The sequence below is a fragment of the Alexandromys fortis genome, unplaced genomic scaffold (genome assembly GCF_014885135.2).
Source record: "Alexandromys fortis isolate MF-2015 unplaced genomic scaffold, M_Fortis_MF-2015_v1.1 scaffold_176, whole genome shotgun sequence".
Lineage (NCBI taxonomy): Eukaryota > Metazoa > Chordata > Mammalia > Rodentia > Cricetidae > Alexandromys > Alexandromys fortis.
This window is the reverse complement of record NW_026068070.1, coordinates 559,574-579,946: the sequence shown is the minus strand read 5'-3', so window position 1 is coordinate 579,946 and position 20,373 is coordinate 559,574. Positions and strand designations below refer to the sequence as shown.

The window sequence follows — 20,373 nt, the reverse complement described above, 5'->3', positions numbered from 1 at the left end:
AATTGACAGATACAACGTGCTTACTTAGTGGTTACCAGTACATTTGTGCATTGTGTAATGCCTACATTAGGCAACAGACTTTTCTGTGAAGCAGGATATTCTGAACAGCTATCCTGCCACTTTGTCTTGACAATGTTTGGCAGTCACTCTCTTTTGTGTTTTGCCTATTCAATTAGTATACTAATTAGTCAGCAGCTGAGGCAGGGGCATTTTCTTGCCCAGTATCTCATTTTTGCCACAAAGAAAGTAAACTCCATGTGGAGTTTCTTTGATGCCCATTATCTTCTCTGAAGTAGATTGGTGCTGCCAGGAGCAGACAGGTCTCATTGTCATAAAAAACAAACTATTATATTAAAACATTTTAAAGCTTGGCGATGGTGGCGCACGCCTTTAATCCCAGCACTCCGGAGGCAGAGGCAGGCGGATCTCTGAGTTCAAGGCCAGCCTGGTCTACAAGAGCAAGTTCCAGGACAGGAACCAAAAGCTACGGAGAAACCCCGTCTCGAAAAACCAAAAAAAAAAAAAAAAAAAAAAAAACCCACCCAGAAATCATGGAATCTCATGAATCAGGTATTTGCACTTGACATTGTGTTTTTGAAAGCTTCATTCAGTTTGTTCTGAGATATGTAAATCTACTAACTAAAGTGTAAACATAGGGAAAAATAAAGTTGCCGAAGGGCTGAGGGCAAGCACTTCAGTCCACAGTGGCCGAATCCCCTGGAGCCCAAAGGCTAAATTCATTCTCAAGTTTTCCTGAGGCAGAAAGAGAGATGAGACTAGGTCTGGTGTGGGCTTTTTAAACTTTAAAGCCTACCCTACAGTGGTGCACCTTCTTCAACAAGGCCAGACCTCCTAATTTCTTCAAAACAGTCCACCAGCTGGGAAACACACATTCAGATACAGGAGCCTGGCCGGGAGAGGTGGGGCACCTTTAGCCCAGCCCCTTCTTATTCAAGCCACCTTAACATTCATTACAAACAGAAACTTTTCATTTTTCCTACTTTTAAATGTGTGTAAATAAGTGTGTGTGTAATATTGTTGAAATGTATTTGTGTTTGAGTGTGTGTGAGTATGTGTGTGTGTGTGTTTGTGTGTGAGTATATAAGTGTATGTATGTCTTTATCTGGTTTTGGTATCAGGAGAATGCTACCCTGAAAAACGAAATTTTTTTTAATTTATTTATTTACTATGTATACAATATTCTGTCTGTGTGTCTGCCTGCAGGCCAAAAGAGGGCACCAGACCTCATTACAGATGGTTGTGAGCCACCGTGTGGTTGCTAGGAATTGAACTCAGGACCTTTGGAAGAGCAGGCAATGCTCTTAACCTCTGAGCCATCTCTCCAGCCCTGAAAAATGAAATTTTAAGAATTCTTTCTAGTTCAAAATTTCAGAATGTTAAGCTTATATTGAATTTTATTTGAGACAGAGCATCATATCGGAGATATTCAGACTAGCCTTGAACTCACTGTACAGCCAAGGATGATCATGAATTCCTGATATTCCTTCCTCAGCCTCCCAAGTGCAGAAACCTCATATTGCACATGGCAGCAGAGACTGAGAAAACTGGAAGTTTGAACAGAAAGGGAACATGGGCCGGGTGGTGGTGGCGCACGCCTTTAATCCCAGCACTCGGGAGGCAGAGGCAGGCGGATCTCTGTGAGTTGAAGGCCAGCCTGGTCTACAAGAGCTAATTCCAGGACAGGAACCAAAAAGCTATGGAGAAACCCTGTCTCGAAAAATCCAAGAAAAAAAAAAAAAAAAAGAAGAAGAAAGGGAACATGGCAGTTCCTGGAAGAGCTCCCCTTTGTTTTTGAGTCACAAATGAAACAATGTTGTCAGACTTAATTAGAAATAGAACTTTACAGTACACTGTTCTTTTGTTTCTTTAAGATATTTTTTGAGGCAGTGTCTATGTAGCCCAATTGGCCTTGGACTAGCAGTTCCTCTGTCTGTCTGCCCAGTGTGGGGTTTATAGGTGCACACCAATGCACATACCATATAGAACAATATTCAAAAGGTCATCAGGCCACTTTTGTTCAGTTTTTTTTGTGACAACAGGTTCTTATGAGTGACTTGTGTTCTCTCTCTCCTCTCTCTCTCTCTCTCTCTCTCTCTCTCTCTCTCTCTCTCTCTCTCTCTCTGTGTGTGTGTGTGTGCATATTTGTGTGGATTCATTCACATGCCTCTGTGTGCACCTGAGAGACCAGAGGTTGAAGTTGGGTGTCTTCCTCTATCTCTGTCTGTCTGTTTGTTTGAGACAGGGTCTCTGACATAACCAGGAACTCAGCTGACTCAGCCAGACTGGTTGGCTGGCAAGCCCCTCGAATCTGCCTTTCTCCCCACACCGTTGCCCCCACAGCAGTGGAGTTACAGATGTGTGCTGGGGACCCCATGCTTGCCCAGCAAACACTTCATCCACTGAGCTATTTCCCCAGCCCCATGACTTGTAAGACTAGAAGCCAAGTTAATGCATCAAATTTTAGGTACCTTGAAATCCAAACACTAAGTTTTTGAACAATGCTCGTGAGAATTGGCGCTATATGCCACAGGCAAAATCAACACAGAAAAGAGAATTGACTTCCAGGCAGTAGAGAGACAGAGACTGGGGGATGGCAAGGAGTAGGACCAGGGAAAAGCAGATGTGTAGACTCAAGAGTCTAAAGTCTGTTAATGTGGCTTTAGCAGATAGCTACAGGGTGCATTTAGAATAGTGATAACTTGTTCACTTAGAGAGCAGACTATGTGCATTTCCTGTTTCCCTGACACTTAGTGGCTCTGTGGGGCTGTGACTTTAGTTTACAAACCTGTAAACTGAATACTTGTGTCCCTTCCAAACCAGTGTTGTTCTGTCCTAAATCCTTCTGGCAAAATGCCTTTCCAAGTTGCAACAGGACTCGATTCTAGAACTGGGGAGTTTTCCTCATTTTAAGAGTGGTCAAAAGGTGACGCGGGCAGCAGACACTTCAGGCTTCATCTTGAACAAAGCTATTTAATGAAGGACAGCTGGATGTTCCACCATGATGAAACTGCCCAGTTGTCACCACTAGGTGGAGAAGAAGCCACCATCGTTTTTCCGGGAGTAACCTCCGTTGGTGGCTGCAGTGTGAGGAGACACTGGAGAAAAGAGAACGGGGTGAGCTGGAATTTCAGACCCTTTGCCCCCACCCCCTTTCCAAATCCTTTAATCAGTGCATTTATTGGTGCCCTGAGAAGATTCTCCTAAAGAGGGGAAATTGGCATACGAGGGACTGATGGAAGTTAACTAAGGCCTTTTCCCAAATTCACTTCCTGTGTCTGCCCTGCTCAAAACGTCACCGAGGCCTAATCTAAAAACCTGAATCCCTAGTTCTATGGTCAGCATGTCCCCTAGTCTTAGTCAAAATAGGTGACGGCTTCATCACCAATTCACACCCTAAATAGTCTCTAAGCTTCCTGCCAGCCAGGAACCCCAATTCCTGGTGGCTCAGAGAGACTGCACCCCCACCCCACCCGCCGTGTGCCACCTTGTCTTCTGACCCTCACCTATGGATCCCTGGATGCTGTGGATGGATTCTCTCTTAGGGTTGATCCAGTGTCTGATGTTAGCTCGGGAAGTAACGGGAGCCGGAGGACATTCTCCAGGAAACTGGGTCTTGCGTCTTGACAATGGTGGGAAGACAAGAGAAGACAAGAGGAGAGTGACGTCAACCAAACAGGAAATGGTGAGAGAGAAAGATAACTTCATAAGATTTCAAGTTCAAGCCAGGCGGTGGTGGCACACGCCTTTAATCCCAGCACTCCGGAGGCAGAGGCAGGTGGATCTCTGTGAGTTCGAGGCCAGCCTGGTCTACAAGAGCTAGTTCCAGGACAGGAACCAAAGCTACAGAGAAACCCTGTCTCGAAAATTCCAAAAAAAAAAAAAAAGAAAAAAAAAAAGATCTCAAGTTCAAGACCTATTTACATTTTAGAATCATCAAAGCATTTGTCCGTTTATCCAGATGAACTTATTTCCACTCATTTTAGAAAATGGAATACAGGAATGAGGACTAAGGACGTAGCTCGGTGGTACAGCGCTTGCCTAGCATACATGACTAAGCATTCTAAGTTTGATCCCCAGCACATCTAAGACAAAGAGAAAAGCAAACTATTCTGCAGATAAAAACCAACTATGCACGTGTTCATATTGCCACCCATCATTTTTCCTTACACGATTGATGGCGGCGCTCCTAGGGCGGGGAGCGACTGCTGCCGTCACTTACCCACTGATATCCTGGACGGTCTCCTGGTGTAGCAGTATCTCGGTTTTGTTCTTGAACACCCCAGTGTGGTGGTCATACAAGGCGGCTAAGCGGAAATCCAGATCATCCTTTGGTATCTGCAGAGGAATCAGTCCTCCCACAGTTAACTTCGCTGATTTGTGCCTTGACCCCAGTCAGATTGTATCTCCCTGTTCTATTCAGATTGTATCCAGAAGAGCAGGAACCCACCAGGACTTAACACTGCCTTGTACAAGGTGATGACTTGGTGACTCTCGTCCATAGGAATGGTCTCCCGTGGTTAGGTCTTTGGGTTTGACACATCTTATCTCATTCATGGTTATATTCAGCTTTTGAGTTTTTTTGGTTTGTTTTTGCTTTTGCTTTTCAAGGCAGGGTTTCTCTGTGTAGTCCTGGCTATCCTGGAACTCGTTTAGTAGACCAGGCTGGCCTCGAACTCAGAGAGATTCGTGTATGTGCACCACCACCATCTGGCTCAGTCTTTGATTTACTGCAACGTGTGACAAGAAATTTGAGAAAGTAATTTGGAGCAAACTTTGTGACTTAGAAGGTCGGCTTTGGATTTGGTAAGATCTTGAATTGGGAACAAAAGGAAAGATGCTGAGGCACCTCAGACTACCTTAAAAAAGAATATTAATGCCAGTGGTGGTGGCGCACGCCTTTAATCCCAGCATTCGGGAGGCTGAGGCAGGCGGATCTCATGAATTTGAGGCCAGCCTGGTCTACAAAATGAGTTCCAGGACAGCCGGGGCTGTTACACAGAAAAATCCTATCTCGAAGAAGAAGAAAAAAGAAAGAAAGAAAAGAAAAGGATATTAATGTCAGGCATGCTGGTATAAACCCGTTACTCCAATACTCAGAAGACTGGTACAGAAGGGATAAGAGTTTCAGGCCAGTCTGGGCTAAATACTAAGTCTGAGGTCAGCGTTGACTATGTAGCAAGGTTCTATTTGAAACAAATTAGTTAACTAATTAATTAAAGTAAAACAGAAGGTACATGTTGAGCCCTAAGTGGATGCAAAAAGAAGTAGATTTCAATGCTAAGTACCTTCGGATCAAAAAAGTAGGCATCTCGCCTCATGGAGGTAACTGTGGGAGTTGAACTGAGCCGATTCCAGGGTTCCTGCTGCTGAGCAAGGTGAGTTGGGCTCTTAAATGGCAGTTTCTGCAAAAGAGAAACAACATGCAGGATTTGGTTACGGGAGGCCTTGGTGATGCAGCACGGGTCACGTTCATCACTGTGCTCCAGCACGGGTCACGTTCACACCGTGCTCCAAGCACGGGTCACGTTCATCACTGTGCTCCATCCCATTTTACTTGAATCTCAGGACAGCTTCAAAGAGAGATGTGATAACTGGGGTGGGGACTACCTAAGCGTTCTGAGTGAGAAATGATTGAAATGGACCAGGGAATCAGAAGTTGTTGGTGGGTCAGGATGCTGGGAGTAGAGGAGGCTTGGGGAACAGGTCAGAAAAACAATATATATGTTCATATTTAGAAGTTCCAAGTTTGGAGAAAAGATGAAACATTTTTCTTTTTATGTTTTTTAAAATTAATTTTTTTAAAGAAACTATCTCTTCTCATTTTATTATTATTTTTTTATTTTTTTGCTTTTTTGAGACAGGGTTTCTCTGTGGTTTTGGAGCCTGTCCTGGAACTAGCTCTTGTAGACCAGGCTGGTCTCGAACTCACAGAGATCCACCTGCCTCTGCCTCCCAAATGCTGGGATTAAAGGCCTGTGCACCACTGCCCGGCTCTTCTCATTTTACATATCAATCCCAGTTCCTACTCCCTCCCCTCCTCCTGTCCTCTCCACCTTTCCCCCACCCCACTCCCCATCCACTCCTCAGAGAGGCTAAGGCTTCCCATGGGGAGTCAACAAAGTCTAGCACATTGCTTTGAGGCAGGACCAAGGTCCTCTCCACTATATCTAGGCTGAGCAAGGTATCTCTCCAAAAGGAATGGGCTCCAAAAGACAGAACAAGCAGTAGAGATAAATCCTGGTCCCACTGCCAGTGGCCCCACAGTCTGCCCTAACGACACAACTGTCACCTACATTCAGAGGGTCCAGTTTGGTTCTATGCTGGTCCCTTCTCTGTACCATTTTCCACACCCTCATCTGGCCCCAACATCTCTACTATCCCTTTATCAAGGTATGTCTGCCACACTGTCACCTCTCCACAGAACCACACTTCTTCATGACCAACAATTACTATCTTCCCTTTGTCACCGTTCATGCCTCCAACCATTGTAGTGTGACCTCTCTTCCAGTGCCCACTGACACCGTCCTGGTTGTTGAGCTGATCTCTGTGGCTACTAGAAAGATCTTTCCCAACCCTGATCTTATTTGATTCCTGAGATTTCTGGCACTGTAACTCTGTGTAAGTAGAGACTGCTCTTTCATTTCCTGGCCATTCAGACCCGAATAAATCACACAGAAACTGTATTAATTATAATACTGTTCGGCCAATGACTCAGGCATATTTCTAGCAAGCTCTTACATCTTGAAATAGCCCATTTCTGTTTGTTTATGTAAATGCACGAGGCTGTGGCTTACCAGGAAAGTTCTGTTTTGGCATTTTTCTCCTTAGGCAGCTACATGACATCTCCTTGACTCTGCCTACTCTCTTCTCTCTCTCTCTCTCTCTCTCTCTCTCTCTCTCTCTCTCTCTCTCTCTCTCTCTCTCTCTCGGATTTCCTGCCTGGCTTTACTCTGCTATTGGCCCAAACAGCTTTATTCATCAACCAATAAAAAGCAACACACATACAGAAGGACATCCCACACCACTCTGAATCCCCACAAATACTTCTCTATCTTCTGATGTCAGTTCCTTCTGGTTTAACTCTGGTCTCTGGCTATTGCATCTTTCTTCTGCTTCTGGGCATGTTCCTTCTTGCTTTATTCTTAAATTCACAAGGCCTTTTCTACCACAATTTCAAACAGCACACTGGCCCTGTAGCTCCCAGACATACATCTTCAACCCTGACTTCTCAAGCCTGCCCACAGCAAAATCATTTAAAGATGTCACAGGCACCACAGAAACATACGCATGACTGATGTCAACACCTTTCTCCCCAAACCTGCTTCTTTGGGAGGCTCCACCTCAGTGACGGTGTTAGTTAGGCCCTCAGAACCCAGGAGTCTATCTTATATTTATCCATTTCCTTTGTCCCATATCGAGTTATCAAATTCCACTGCCCTGCCCTTTCCATCCCTCTCAAACATGCATCTTAGCGCCACGACACTGCTGTCGGTCACTGCAGGATTGCTGCACTTGCTGAGCTGAGACACTTCTGCCGTACCCAGTCCCCTTCTGTGTGTGGTTTCTCTCTCTCTCTGTCTCTCTCTCTCTCTCTTTCTCACTTTCTTAGAACCAGAAGAGTTCATTGTATTCATTGATGACTAATTCTGTGACAGACATACATGAAAGCCATCTCTGTACATTAATAAATCTGGCCTACAAGAGCTAGTTTCAGGACAGGCTCCAAAACCACAGAGAAACCCTGTCTCGAAAAACCAAACCAAACCGAAACAAAACAAAAAAAACAATAAATTTAGTCTTTTATTATCAGCACACACTAACCATAGGAAACAGGCTTCATATGTGTGTGTGTGTGTGTGTGTGTGTGTGTGTGTGTGTGTGTGTGCTCTGTCTGCACGGATGCCTGCATGCCAGAGAGCATCAGATCCCATTATAGACGGTTGTGAGCCATTATGCGGTTGCTGGGAATTGAACCCAGGACCTCTGAAAGAACAGCCAGTGTTCTTAATTGCTAAGCCATCTCTGCAGCTCTCATCATGATATTTTAATGCCTGCACAAGACTGTGACCGCATTTATCCCCCATTATTCTTTCTTGTTCCTTTTCCAAACAGTCCCCTCTTTATTTTCATGTCCCCCCCCCCACACTTGTTTTGAGGATCAAACTCATACTGGACAAGTGCTCTACCACACACCTACTCCAGTCTTTCATTTTAAACTAGATCTTGCATACACCACATCCGCCTCTCTGCATCTGCCTTGTCCCCCTTATTATGTTACACCCATCTCCCCCCAAAATATAAATGTTCTTTATGACAGGATAATACTTGACTGTGCATGTCTAGCACAATTTATCCATTCCTGTGGACAGGTACCTGGGCTGGTTCTTTAACTCGGGCACTGTGACTATTAGGGCCATAGTAAAGGTGCAGGCATCTTTCTACCGACTCATTCCGTTGGGGACCTGGGCGTACCCCAGCCAGCTGTCTCGAGACTCTGGATTCCACTTTCACTATGGCTACATTCTATTCACACAGTAGTCAAGGATGTGACCAAAGTACGTTTCTATCAGCAGTGGCTTATTTACAACAAACTTACAGAGCACAAGCTACTCTTAAGACCAGTCTTTAAATGTTAATGGCACCCTCCCCCCATCAATCAAATTCACCCTCATAGGTCACCAGTTTTAATTTTTAGGACAGTGTCTCATATCATCTAGGCTGGTCTTGAACCTGCTATGCTGTGGCTATAGTTTCCCCCATTTTGCTTACATTCATTTAACACACAGTTACTGAAAGACACGTGCAGAGCTGTGTGATTTTTAACACACTCAGACCATGATGCTTCAGAGCTTAAAATCCCGATTCCCAACACCTCCAGGCGGATTCTTAGCTCTCTGAGGCAACGTTCACAACATTCAGCCACCAAGGTCTGGTCTCTAGCACCCATTGCCCTGTGTCTCTAGTTCACACCAACATTTAGCTTTTCTGCATTTGCAGCTTCCCAGACCACTCTGTCTCTCCTTCCCAGGCATATGCACCTTCTGCTTCCTTCCCCCTAAATATCTGACTTTTCCTTTCCTTTTCCCCAACTTCACACACACACACACACACACACACACACACACACACGCATCTGTCCTGGCTGACTCATCGAGATGGCACTCACCTTTTCTGAGAAACCCTCCTTCAAGCTCCTACTCTTAGGGCATTCTACCTGTGACTCCTTCACAGTACGTGTGCCCCCGTGGGAAGCACATTGTTTGTGTTTGGTATGTGTGTGGGTTGTTGGAATCAGGTTCTTATAGCTCAGGCAGGCTTAGAATTCCTGGTTCTCCCGTCTTCATCTCCCAACTGCTGGGATTATAGGCATGTGCTTGTCTTGTCTTTACTGATGCTGTTGCTGGCCTGTCTTTCCCACTAAACTAACTGGACAGTAACTTTATCTAATTTTAGACTACATGCCCTTAGAGTTTAGCAGAGGGCCTGGCATATAAATAACAAGACTGAATAGAAGGAAGCTCTTTGGATTGTTATCATATAAATAACAAGACTGAATAGAAGGAAGCTCTTTTGATTGTTATCAAGCTCAAATTACCGCTTCATTCACTTTATTGCGCACCTTTTCAAATATCCCCAGTACTTAAACTAGGAAAAATATGGCTTGTATTTCCAGAGCACTAAACACAATTAAACAGACACATAAACAGATGTGTTCTTGCATTAACCAGAGGACAGAGGTATCGTGAAGACTTGTTTGAAGTATGACCTGGCGTCTCTCAGAGGGTTCTCATCTATTCCACATCTCATCTGTCTTTGGAGTACAGATCTCAAAGCAAGAAGGAAATAGTAATTTGGTGGAACTCAGCTTTCCCGTCATTTATATTAGTCATTGCTTTGGGGGGCCTTATTCTACAGAAGACCACTTCTCCTGAAAACCACTTCTGAAACGTTAGCAGACCCGAATAGTGGACCAAGGAGACAGACAGAAACCAGATTTCTCTGATACTAGGTGGTCTCGCCAGAGTTAGGTTACCAAGAGTCTGCTGGAGACCCCACTGGGAATTTCTGAGGAAACCTCAGTACCTTAGATGCCCGCAGATTTCCCAAGTGTGTCTCTTCGTCACTTAACGCAAGGTGCGAGAAAGATTCCTGAGAGTGAGGCATACTTAAAGGCCCAAAGACTCAGAATTAGTTCCAGGAGATTAGCGCAGCCGCAGCACGACCTGGCTCGTCGAGGATCCCGGGTCCCAATTGTTTGGAACGCCCAGTTTTTGGTTGCCAGGCAACTACCCCTGCATTTATGACAGAGACGTAGTCCCTTCTAGAGGTGCGCCACCTGGCGGTTCAACTCAGAAGGCTCCTTGAGAGGAGGTTGTGAATACCGAGAAAGCCGACCTGGATTGCACTCTGGAGCTTCTGTAGGAAAACGCCGGCCTCCCACAGCACGGGAGTTCCGCAAAAGCTGACGAAAGAAGTCCTTTAGGATGACTCAAAGATTTCCTTCTCACCCTCGCCTAAAAGAAAGCGTCCCCATTATCAAAGCAAATGAGAGTACGAGAATATCAGAAACCCAAAGTTCTCACGTGTCCTGATTGGAAAATTGTCGGTTAGGTCATTCTCCTTGCTGTTTAACTATGCAGACGTCAGGTTGCTTATCGACCCGGTTGTAAAAACGTGGATGGATTTGGCGGGGTGGAAGCGTGGAAGTGGCTTTTGCACTTAGTGCTGGGGCCGCTCTAGGAGATGATCCCTGGAAGGTTGTGATGACGTCTGTCTTCCCTTTATCATTTCACACGCCACGTTTACAAAATAAGATGTTTAGAAATAACCCCTGACCTGGAAGAGCAAGAGGGGCGAAATGAACTGCTGAGATGTTTTTTTTTGTGGGGGAGACGGGGAGTTCTTTTACCGCGAGCTTTACGTAAGCCTGTTGGGTTAGTTGCGGACCCTGGCGCGCGCACTCCCACGCCGCGCGCCAGCGGTGGCGGCTGCCATGGATACCGGCAGGTGAGCGGCAGAGGCGCGCGTGGTCCCTGCCCCACCCGCGCTGAGCGAAGAGGATGCGGTTGTCAAGGCGACATGGATAGGAGGAGGAGAGGACCGAGGGAGGAGGAAGGATGGGCGGCCTTGGCGTAGCCGCAGGGAGGTGACTGAAGCGAGTCCAGCCCCTTGCATCCTCCCCCTGTGTACCTCCCTCCTCTTTTTTTTCCTCTTTCTGCCAACATAAGCAGCCACCGCAGCACCTGAGCCGCTACTGCCGCTGGCTCAGGACAGCGCTATGGCTGAGCCTGGTCTCAACCCTCATCTCTCTGCCAGAGGCGGAGGAAGAAGTGAAAGGCGCACATCCCGGCTTCTGTGGCTGTTGCTCTGGGCTGAGACCACCTTCCAGGTGACCCTGGGAACCGGACCCGAGCTTCACGCCTGCAAAGAGGTACTGTTCATTCCACCTCCTTGACCTGGTCTCACTTTGGTCAAAAAAAAAAAAAAAAAAAAAAAAAAAAAAAAGGCTTAGTCCAGATGGAGACCTTGGGGATCCAAGCATAGTTTCAGAGGCCACAGAGTTCAAATTTCTCCAGGGATGAGGAGTAGGGATTGGGGGGAGGGAAGCAGGCTGGCGTTGTGGTGGGGGAGACCAGCCCATAGAAGGATTCATAAAATAGATCACCCTCACAAGCTCTCGGCTCTGGCTCAGCAAGTAAGGACCAAAGGAGTGCCAGTTCCCAGAAATAAAGAGAAAGAAGACAGGCGTTGCATTCCAGGTGGGGTGAAATTACCTAAAAAGTGGTAAGAGGCCAAACAGGAAGAAGAAAGGAAAAGGAGAAAGTTGGGGAAGGTAGTAGACTGGTCTCAGGAGCCTTGGGGTTTGAGGGTGGGAAGGAAGTGTGCCCTCGGTGTTAACACTCAATTGCCCTCAGGCTGCTAACAGTGGTCCTGCTGGCACGCCTCGCCTGTTCCCTTGTAGCTGTGTGCAGTGTTTAGCACGTTTTACGTGTTTTCTCTCACCCTTCCCTCTGAACTTCTGCTAACATATGCCATGAGTCTTTTTCAAGGTGTCTCTAAAACGTTAGCGACATAATCCAGGCAGTAGGAAGTGAATGTCTTTTAACAACGACAAAAATGCTTTTTGAAAATTGTTTTGGGGGAGGGAGGAATTTGACATCAGGAAGAGCAAAACTCAATAGTTACTGTATTAGCAAAATAATATTTGGTTTTTGCTCTAAGTGACTTAAGCACATATGGTAGTGTCAACAATAAAATATTTACAAGAACTATATTGGGGAAGGCGGAATAAAATTTATCTATGCAAAATGTGAGAGGTTTGAAATAATGCTAAATGTCAAACCCAGCTAAAGTTTTGAGGGGTTAAAATAATCCCTCTAAGTCATTCATCAGTGCTCACTAACAATGCTGGTCCAGTCCCGTGAGGAGAAGTATTATTATATGGAGGCCCTAAGCACTAGTCTGTCTGCAAGCATAACAAATCATGAAAGAAGCAAGGGGGATTTTTACACGAATAAAGTTAGATTCATTAATATTTAAAGTGACCCGGGGATGGAGAGATGGCACAGTGGTTAAGAGCACTTGCTGCTTTTGTAGAGGATCTGGGCTCAGTTTCCAGCACCCACACGGCTATCTGTAATTCCAGTTCTAGGGGATCTGACTCCCTCTTTTGGTCTCTGGGGGCACTGCATGCATGTGGTACACATACATGCATACATGAAGGCAAGCACTCACATATAAAATTAAAAAAAAAAACAAACTGAAGTGACCCCTATGGCTGAGACGTAACTAAAAGGATTATTTTAACCTCTCCAAACGTTTGCTAGGTTTTGCTAGACTTTGTTAGACTTTTGACATGTTTTCAAACTGCCCACATTTTGCAACGCTTATAGAATGCTTGTCTACCAAAAAAAAAAAAAATTTAAAAGCCGGGCGATGGCGGCACATGCCTTTAATCCCAGCACTCGGGAGGCAGAGGCAGGCGGATCCCTGTGAGTTCGAGACCAGTCTGGTCTACAAAACTAGTGCCAGGACAGGCTCCAAAGACACAAAGAAAGAAACCCTGTCTCGAAAAAAAAAAAAAAAGAATGCTTGTCTAGCATCTACGAAGCCCTAGGTTTGATTCCCTGATGCTGAATACACAAGGCATAGCAGCTCACATCTGTAATCTCAGCGCCTGCGAGGTAGAGGCAGTGGGATCAGAAATTCAAGTTCCTCCTCAGCTACAGAGTGAGAGGCAGGCTCCACAGAGTCACCCCCGACCTTCATTTGGAATGTGTGTACTCATATTAATACATATATATCATAAAAAAACACCTACGGGGAAAAACAGTAAAAACTGGAAAATGACCCGTTGGCGGGCTTCTCAGAACTTTTTTTTTTATATTATTTATTTATTATGTATACAATATTTTTTCTGTGTATATGCCTGAAGGCCAGAAGAGGGCACCAGACCTCATTACAGATGGTTGTGAGCCACCATGTGGTTGCTGGGAATTGAACTCAGGACCTTTGGAAGAGCAGGCAATGCTCTTAACCACTGAGCCATCTCTCCAGCCCTCTCAGAACTTTTACTAGTCCCAGTAACACCTTAACCCTGGCTAGCTATGTGACGTGTTTTAAAGATGACCAAGAAAGGGCTGGAGAGATGGCTCAGTGGTTAAGAGCATTGCCTGCTCTTCCAAAGGTCCTGAGTTCAATTCCCAGCAACCACATGGTGGCTCACAACCATCTGTAAAGAGGTCTGGCGCCCTCTTCTGGCCTTCAGGCACACACACAGACAGAATATTGTATACATAATAAACAAACAAACAAACAAACAAATAAATAAATAAATAAAGATGACCAAGAAAACAATGATCTTCCCAGTGACACTGACTTTGGTTCACTGGCCTTGGTGGCCTGTGGTCTAACTCCCTTGCCTAAGAATCATTCTCTTTGAGGAAGATACGGATTCTACCATTCAACTGCTGGCTCTCACTAGACGTTTGCCCGTCGTGGACCATATGAGACACTGAAGGCCTTAAACACTTACGTCATCTTGGTGGAGAGGGAGGGAAGGCTATCAACTTAAGAACTCTCCTTTGTGTGCAAACTGTGTCTTTAGATAAGTTCAAACAACCAATATTTGCTTAAGATTGGCTGAACTGAAGGTGGTGGATAGGTGTGCAACACGCCACAGGTTTTGGAGGCATGGAATAGACATTTTGATAACGCCAACCTCAGAGGTCTTGAGGACCGAAATAAAAAAAAAATACACTTCAAATACAAAAAAGGATTAGTTCACCCCCACTTCTTGGCTCAGGTTCTTTGATTAGATGCACGCCGCTGGCCAGGTTGGAATGGCTTTGGAGGCATGCTCACTGGCCATGGGCATCAGCAAGCTCTGTTTACCCTCTCCTTGAGCAAACAGCCTCTAAACACCCTTAACTCCAAAAATAATGAGGAAAAGAATGCGTCCATTATTGTGGAGTTCTTCATTAGGCAATATGAACTGATCCAACTAATTTGAGGGTTTCCAACCCTAACAGGTGAAAACCTAGCTTGCAGGAGATTCACTCTTCTCCGGTCTTGATTTTCCTACGAATTTCCCAAGAGCCTGTGTCGGTTATCCATGCCAGGGCCTTTTATCACGCCAAGGCTGATCCTAGGGATGGTAATGCTGTCTTGAGCTCTCTATAAAAGCTGAGAGTCTTGCCGGATTGAAGCAGGAAGGAGGGAGACTTGGCTTCGAGGTTTTTATTGAGGTGGCAGAGCACTGGCGGGAAACCGCTGGACCTGTGCTGGGCCTGGCACCTTCTGTCACAGGTTTACAACAGTCATGGTCACAAACATCCTGGTTGATGTTTGTCCACATGAATCACTTCTCTAGCCCTGGGCTGGCCCAGGCGGCTAAGTGCTGGCTGGGAGCCAGACATTTTATTTTTTATTTTTTTTTTTTATAGTGCGACAAATCTAAATCAAAGGAGGGAGCAGAAAACTGCCTTTGACAGTCTGCCTAGTCCTGCGGCAACTGTGCTAATTGCCCCCAGAGGGACTTCCCACTCCATACCAAAAGGCCCAGGGGGTCCTAGGAATCTGGCGGATGTGGATTGGAATAAAATCCGTTGCGTGACGAGTGACGACTGTGCCATTTAGTAAGGAGTCAAGATCATTAACTTCCGACAGCCTCAGATTCCTGTCCTATAAAATGGAGCGAGTCCTGTCCATCTCACAGGGCTGTTGTGGGGAGTGAGCCGAAGACCTACCCCCAGGGTACCATAGGCCCGTAAGAAACGCTGGGAGGCAAAACAAGTTATGCACACAAATAACATATGAACATTGACCCGAGTGAGGTTCATGTATGGTCAGCAGGAGTGGGAGACAGAGGTGAGTAGAAGAGAAGGAAAAAAACCTGACCAGAATCACTGGTACTTGGCCAGCCTCTAGAGTAATCAGTTGTCTCTCTGGGCAGACACGGAGGCAGAATGCGTTCTAGATAGAGGGAGAAGCCTGAAGAAAGTTCGACGTGAATCGACGTGGGGAGAATAGGAGATAAGGTCAGAATGTTAGAAACCAAGGAGAGAATCCATGAAGGATTTCTGGCCAGGATGACAGCCTACTGGGGGCGGGGGGAGTATAAGCAGGGATATAGTTGAGGGTTAGGGCTACATTCCAGTTGCTAGAGTGCTTGCCTGGCCTTCAAAGAGCCCTGGATTCGAACCCAACATTATATAAACCAGGTGTAAGTGGCTCATGCACTCCTGTAATTCACTCTTTAAAGTGTTTTTTTTTGTGTGTGTGTGTGTGTCTCTGTGTGGGTCTGTGCGTCTAAGTGCAGGTTCCCATAGAGCCTAGGAGTGTCAGAGCTCCCTGGAACTAGAATCACAGGACGTGCTTGTGAGCTCAGTTTGGGTTCTCTGCAAGAGCAGTATGTGCCCTTAAACAATGAGCCATCTTGGGCTGGGGAGATGGCTCAGAGGTTAAGAGCCTCTTCCAGAGGTCCTGAGTTCAATTCCCAGCAACCACATGGTGGCCTCACAGCCCTCTATAATGAGATCAGGTGCCCTCTTCTGGGGTGCAAGCATACTTGGAGGCAGAATGTTGTATACATAATAAATAAACCTTTTTTTTTTTTAATGAGCCATCTCTCCAGTGCCACTACCCCCTCCTGTCATTCTTAACACTCTGGAGGTAGAGAGAGAAGGAATTCAGGGTCATCCTGGGCTACACAGAAAATTCAAGTCCAACCTGGGCTACATGAGACCTTGTTTAGAAAATAAAAGGAAGAACACGGGGGGGGGGGGAAGAAATGAAAAGAACATGGTTGAGTTGGATAAAAGCTCAGAGCAGAAGTGAGGAAGCCAGCTCAGGCTTTACCTGAGTCATTGAAGGGACCGCATCAGGTTAGTGTCCGTGTGATAAATGGAAAGGCCTCAAGGGGACAGACAGGCTGACGGGAGAAGCTGGAGGATGGAAAGGATCAAAGGTGTAGGCACTGTTGAGGAGCAAGTTCAGATTTTCTCCCGGACTTTGGAGTAAGGGAATGGTAGTGGTTGCTAGCCGAAGCCAGAAAGAAGGCCCAGCCTTGGGGAGCAGGGTGACTGGTTTTCTTAGCGCCCGTTTCCTTACGAGCTTCTAGAGGGTCGAGGTGTCTAGAGTTCTTACCACATTACTTCCCAGTACAATCGATGGAAGCTTCTGGGCTTTTATCTTCTCTCCTGGAGGCTAGTGCTCGGCAGGGCCATGGGCAGGTGGAGAGAGTACCCAGTACCTTGGAGCTTCCAGGAAGTATCTCACAACAGTGGAAATGATGGAAAACGACTCATGTGGCCCATGGTGGGGGCACAGGCTTTTAATCCCAGCACACTGGGGAGGCAGAGGCAGGCAGATCTCTGTGAGTTTGAGGCCAGCCTAGTCCACAGAGTGAGTTCCAAGACAGCCAGAATTACATAGTGAGACCAAGTCTTGAAAAACAAAACAATGTAACAGCAACAAAAAGAAAGAAAGAAAGAAAGAAAGAAAAAAGAAGGAAGAAAAAAAGGGGGGGGAGAGAGAGTGTGTGTGTTGGTGGAGGCTCCTCGTTTGTTCTCAGCCGCTCAGATCAGAAATAATTACACAGAAGCTATATTATTTAAAACACCGCTTGGCCAATAGCTTAAGAGTATTGCTAGCTAGCTCTTATGTCCTAAATTAACCCAATTTTATTAATTATGTACTGCCACGTGTCTGGCTTATCGGGCAAAGTAGGCAATAAATGTTGGTGAGTGTAGCCACGTTAGAGGAAGTAAAACCAACACTGTCTCATAATAAAAATAAATTGTTAAGGGCCGCTGCTGGAGAGAGGGCTCAGCAGTTAAAGAGCTGCTGGTCTTCAGAGGGCTAGGGTTCAATCCCAGCACTCACATGGTGGCTCACAGCCATCTGTAACTCCAGCTGAAGGAGATCCAATGACCTCTTCTGGCCTCCACAGACACTAGGAACAAACACACTTGGTTCACAGACCTCCATGCAGGCAAAATACCCACACATATAAAAGTAAAACAAAATAAAAGCCACTAAGACCTAAAGAGCTGGCTTGACTTGAAAGCTGAGGGTGGTGTCCCTCATCTTCCCCAACCCCAAGAAGCGATGAGTGTGGCGGCTGTGTGGGCAACCCCAGCACGTGGGACAGAGGGACCGACCGCCTCAGTTCCAAACGATCCTGGGCCACACTGGGACACCTTGGCTACAGAGTTAAACCCTATCTGAATACAGAACACACACATTCCAAAAACAAGGAGAAGGAATAGATGGGAAAGGTATCCCGGGAGGGTTGGTGGAGCCTGGCAAAGAGTCAGGAGGCCTGGAGATTAGTTCTGTCCTCATGGCCACCAGCTGTAGGGGGCAACTGGCCACAAGTATGTCTAGGACCCTGAGGAACGAGATTATTAATCTTATTTTAATCAAATGGAAGGTAGATATCCAACTACTGAAAACCTTTTAACTTAGTTTAGGATAACTTGGGTAAATGAATGTATTTTTTTTTAACTGCAATCTTTATAAAGTCAACACAGAGATCAAACATTTCCGATGAGGATTTGGTGCTGAATTGAGCTGTATTTTGTGTTAATTATTTATTGATTAGTTATTCTGTTGTTGGTGTTGTTGTTTTGAAGCAGGGTCTCACTGTGTAGCTCCGGCTGTCCTGGAACGCTCTCCGTAGACCAGGCTGGCAATGAGCTGAATTTTTATGCCTGTCAAATTTGAAGACTGAGTCTAAGAAGAGCATCTCAATAATTTATAGTGACTATAAGTTGATATGATCTAGATAGTATCTAAATGTAATATTAAAATTAATTTCAACTTTTTCATTCTTTTTTTACATTTCTGAGGCAAGACAGGCTTTCTCTGTAGCTTTGGTGCGAGGCTCGCATTTCAACAGGACTTTGCTGGCCTGGAGATAAAGGTCTTGTGTATAGATCCAGGCCCCTTCTCCCACTTCAGTCACATGACCTCGGGCAAGACAGTCTCTTGCCTTCCTTCACCTCTTTGTTGGGAAGATGGAAGTAACTTGGTTCTTGCCTTTTCGTAATTGCTGGGAGGATTAAGCAAGATCATTTGCAAAAAGTATTTGGCAAAAAGTATTGCATGCCAGTAATGTGCTTGTTAGTCGTTTATGAGCTACTTTTAGCAGACTTTACAGGGTCATTAGATTGTCCTAAGTGACATCACAGTGGTGACAAACTGGAGGAACTTGCCTGGCCAGTCTCTAATGCCAGATTCTCACTGTGACTGTCCCTCTTGCCTTCTAACGCAAGTCAGCTGTTATCCCTCACTCTGGAGTCATGCGTTTCTCTTCTTCATCGAATCTTTTATTTATTTATTTTTAGACAGTGTTGCTATGTGGCCCGGGCTAATTTTAGAACTCAAGATGCTCATGCTGACTTCCCCAGTGCTGGAGTTGAAGCATGTATCTGGCTTCAGTTTCCAGCACCCACATGGCAGCTCATAACCTAACAGTAGCTCCAGCCATAGAGGATCTGATACCCTCTTCTAGCCTTCATGGACACTGCATACTTGTGGTGTAAAGACCGACATACAGATAAAAATAAGTAATAGAAACTTAAAGGCCTGGTAGTTAGTGGTAGCACACACCTTTAATCCCAGAACTCAGGAGGCAAAGGCAAGAGGATCTCTTGAGTTTGAGGCCAGCCTGGCCTACTGAGTGAGTTCCAGAACAGCCAGGGCTACACAGAGAAACCCTGTCTCAAAGACAAAAACAAAACAAAGAATTAAAATAAAGACAGGCATGGTGGTTTAAGTTTGCAATCCCAGTACTAGGAAAGCTGAAGCAAGATGGATGTTTTTCTACAAGTTCGAGGCCAGACTGACTACATAGCCAGACCTTGTTAAAGAAAGAAAAGATAAAAAAGAAAGGAGATAGAAAGAAAGAAAAGGTAGAGAAGAAAAGAAAAAGATAGGGTTGGGGATGTAGTTCATTGGTAGAGTACTGACCTAGAATGGTTTTGATTCCCAGGAAAAACAGACTTTTCTTGACTACCTCTCAGCTGCCACTCTGCGGAACTATGTGTCTATATAGCTGCTGCCCTTGCTAACTGCCCCTTTGAAAACCTTGTCTAACATCAGTGTCTCTAGACCTCTCTCCTTTACCCACACTAATTTCCACCCCCAGCACTTTCAAGAAAACGGCACTTATGCCATCTTTGGTCATGTCTCTGTTCGCAACGGTCTTCATCGACCACACTGAGAGCCCTGATGGCTTCGCGGTCTGCCTCTGCATCATTCCCCCGGTTTCAGGTTCAATTCCTAGAAATGAAGGGAAAAAGATGGGCATGGGACTTGATACTGTCTTAATACACTGGAGGGTCTCTGGGGAAATGAAGGGTATTAGCAAGCACTCTGTAGCCCGAAGGAGGGATAACGTTCGCAGACGTGGATCAACAATGAAGGTATCCTTGCTGTTACAGGACCTCTTCCCGCCGCCCATTTTTCCCTGTCCTGTGGATGGAATATAGGGCCTCAAGCATGCTGTGTCTCAAAGTGTGTCTCTAGCTGGACCCTTACATTTTCAATGCAAATGTAGCTTTGACTTAGATAACTTTTCAATCATAGTAAGAAGAGAAGGAGGAGGGGGAGGAAAAGAATCTATGCCAGTTAGCTTTTGCCATGCCGCAAGCCTCCCTTAGACCTAGTGGTTTAAAGGAATAGCCACTGTTTGGCTCAGGACTCTGGAGTTTCTCTGGGTGGACTGTGAAGCCTAGCCAGGATGGCTGTTCACTGCTGGGCTCCTGTATATGACTGTGGTTGGCCGTGGGGGTTGCAAGCTTGCTAATCCAGGCTACCTCGTCCAGATGTCTGGCAATTGGCTGG

The 20,373-nt window shown here is 45.7% G+C and overlaps 2 protein-coding genes across 2 annotated transcripts in view; one reads left to right on the top strand and one right to left on the bottom strand.

The window, feature by feature from the left end:
* Window positions 1–2,977: 2,977 nt before the first annotated feature.
* Cfap276 (cilia and flagella associated protein 276) lies at window positions 2,978–10,320 on the bottom strand. The gene is made up of 5 exons (XM_050120978.1): window positions 10,105–10,320; window positions 5,307–5,423; window positions 4,241–4,356; window positions 3,525–3,640; window positions 2,978–3,116 (listed from the first exon to the last, which is right to left on the bottom strand). The coding sequence occupies exons 1-5, from the start codon at window positions 10,183–10,185 to the stop codon at window positions 3,046–3,048; spliced, it is 501 nt and encodes a 166-aa protein (XP_049976935.1). The 5' UTR covers window positions 10,186–10,320; the 3' UTR covers window positions 2,978–3,045.
* Window positions 10,321–11,230: 910 nt separating this feature from the next.
* Elapor1 (endosome-lysosome associated apoptosis and autophagy regulator 1) overlaps window positions 11,231–20,373 on the top strand; it is a 73,945-nt gene continuing 64,802 nt past the window's right edge. The window contains exon 1 of the mRNA XM_050120980.1: window positions 11,231–11,452. Within this exon, the coding sequence (XP_049976937.1) occupies window positions 11,300–11,452 (153 nt within the window). The 5' untranslated portion in view covers window positions 11,231–11,299. The remainder of the gene's footprint in view (window positions 11,453–20,373) is intronic.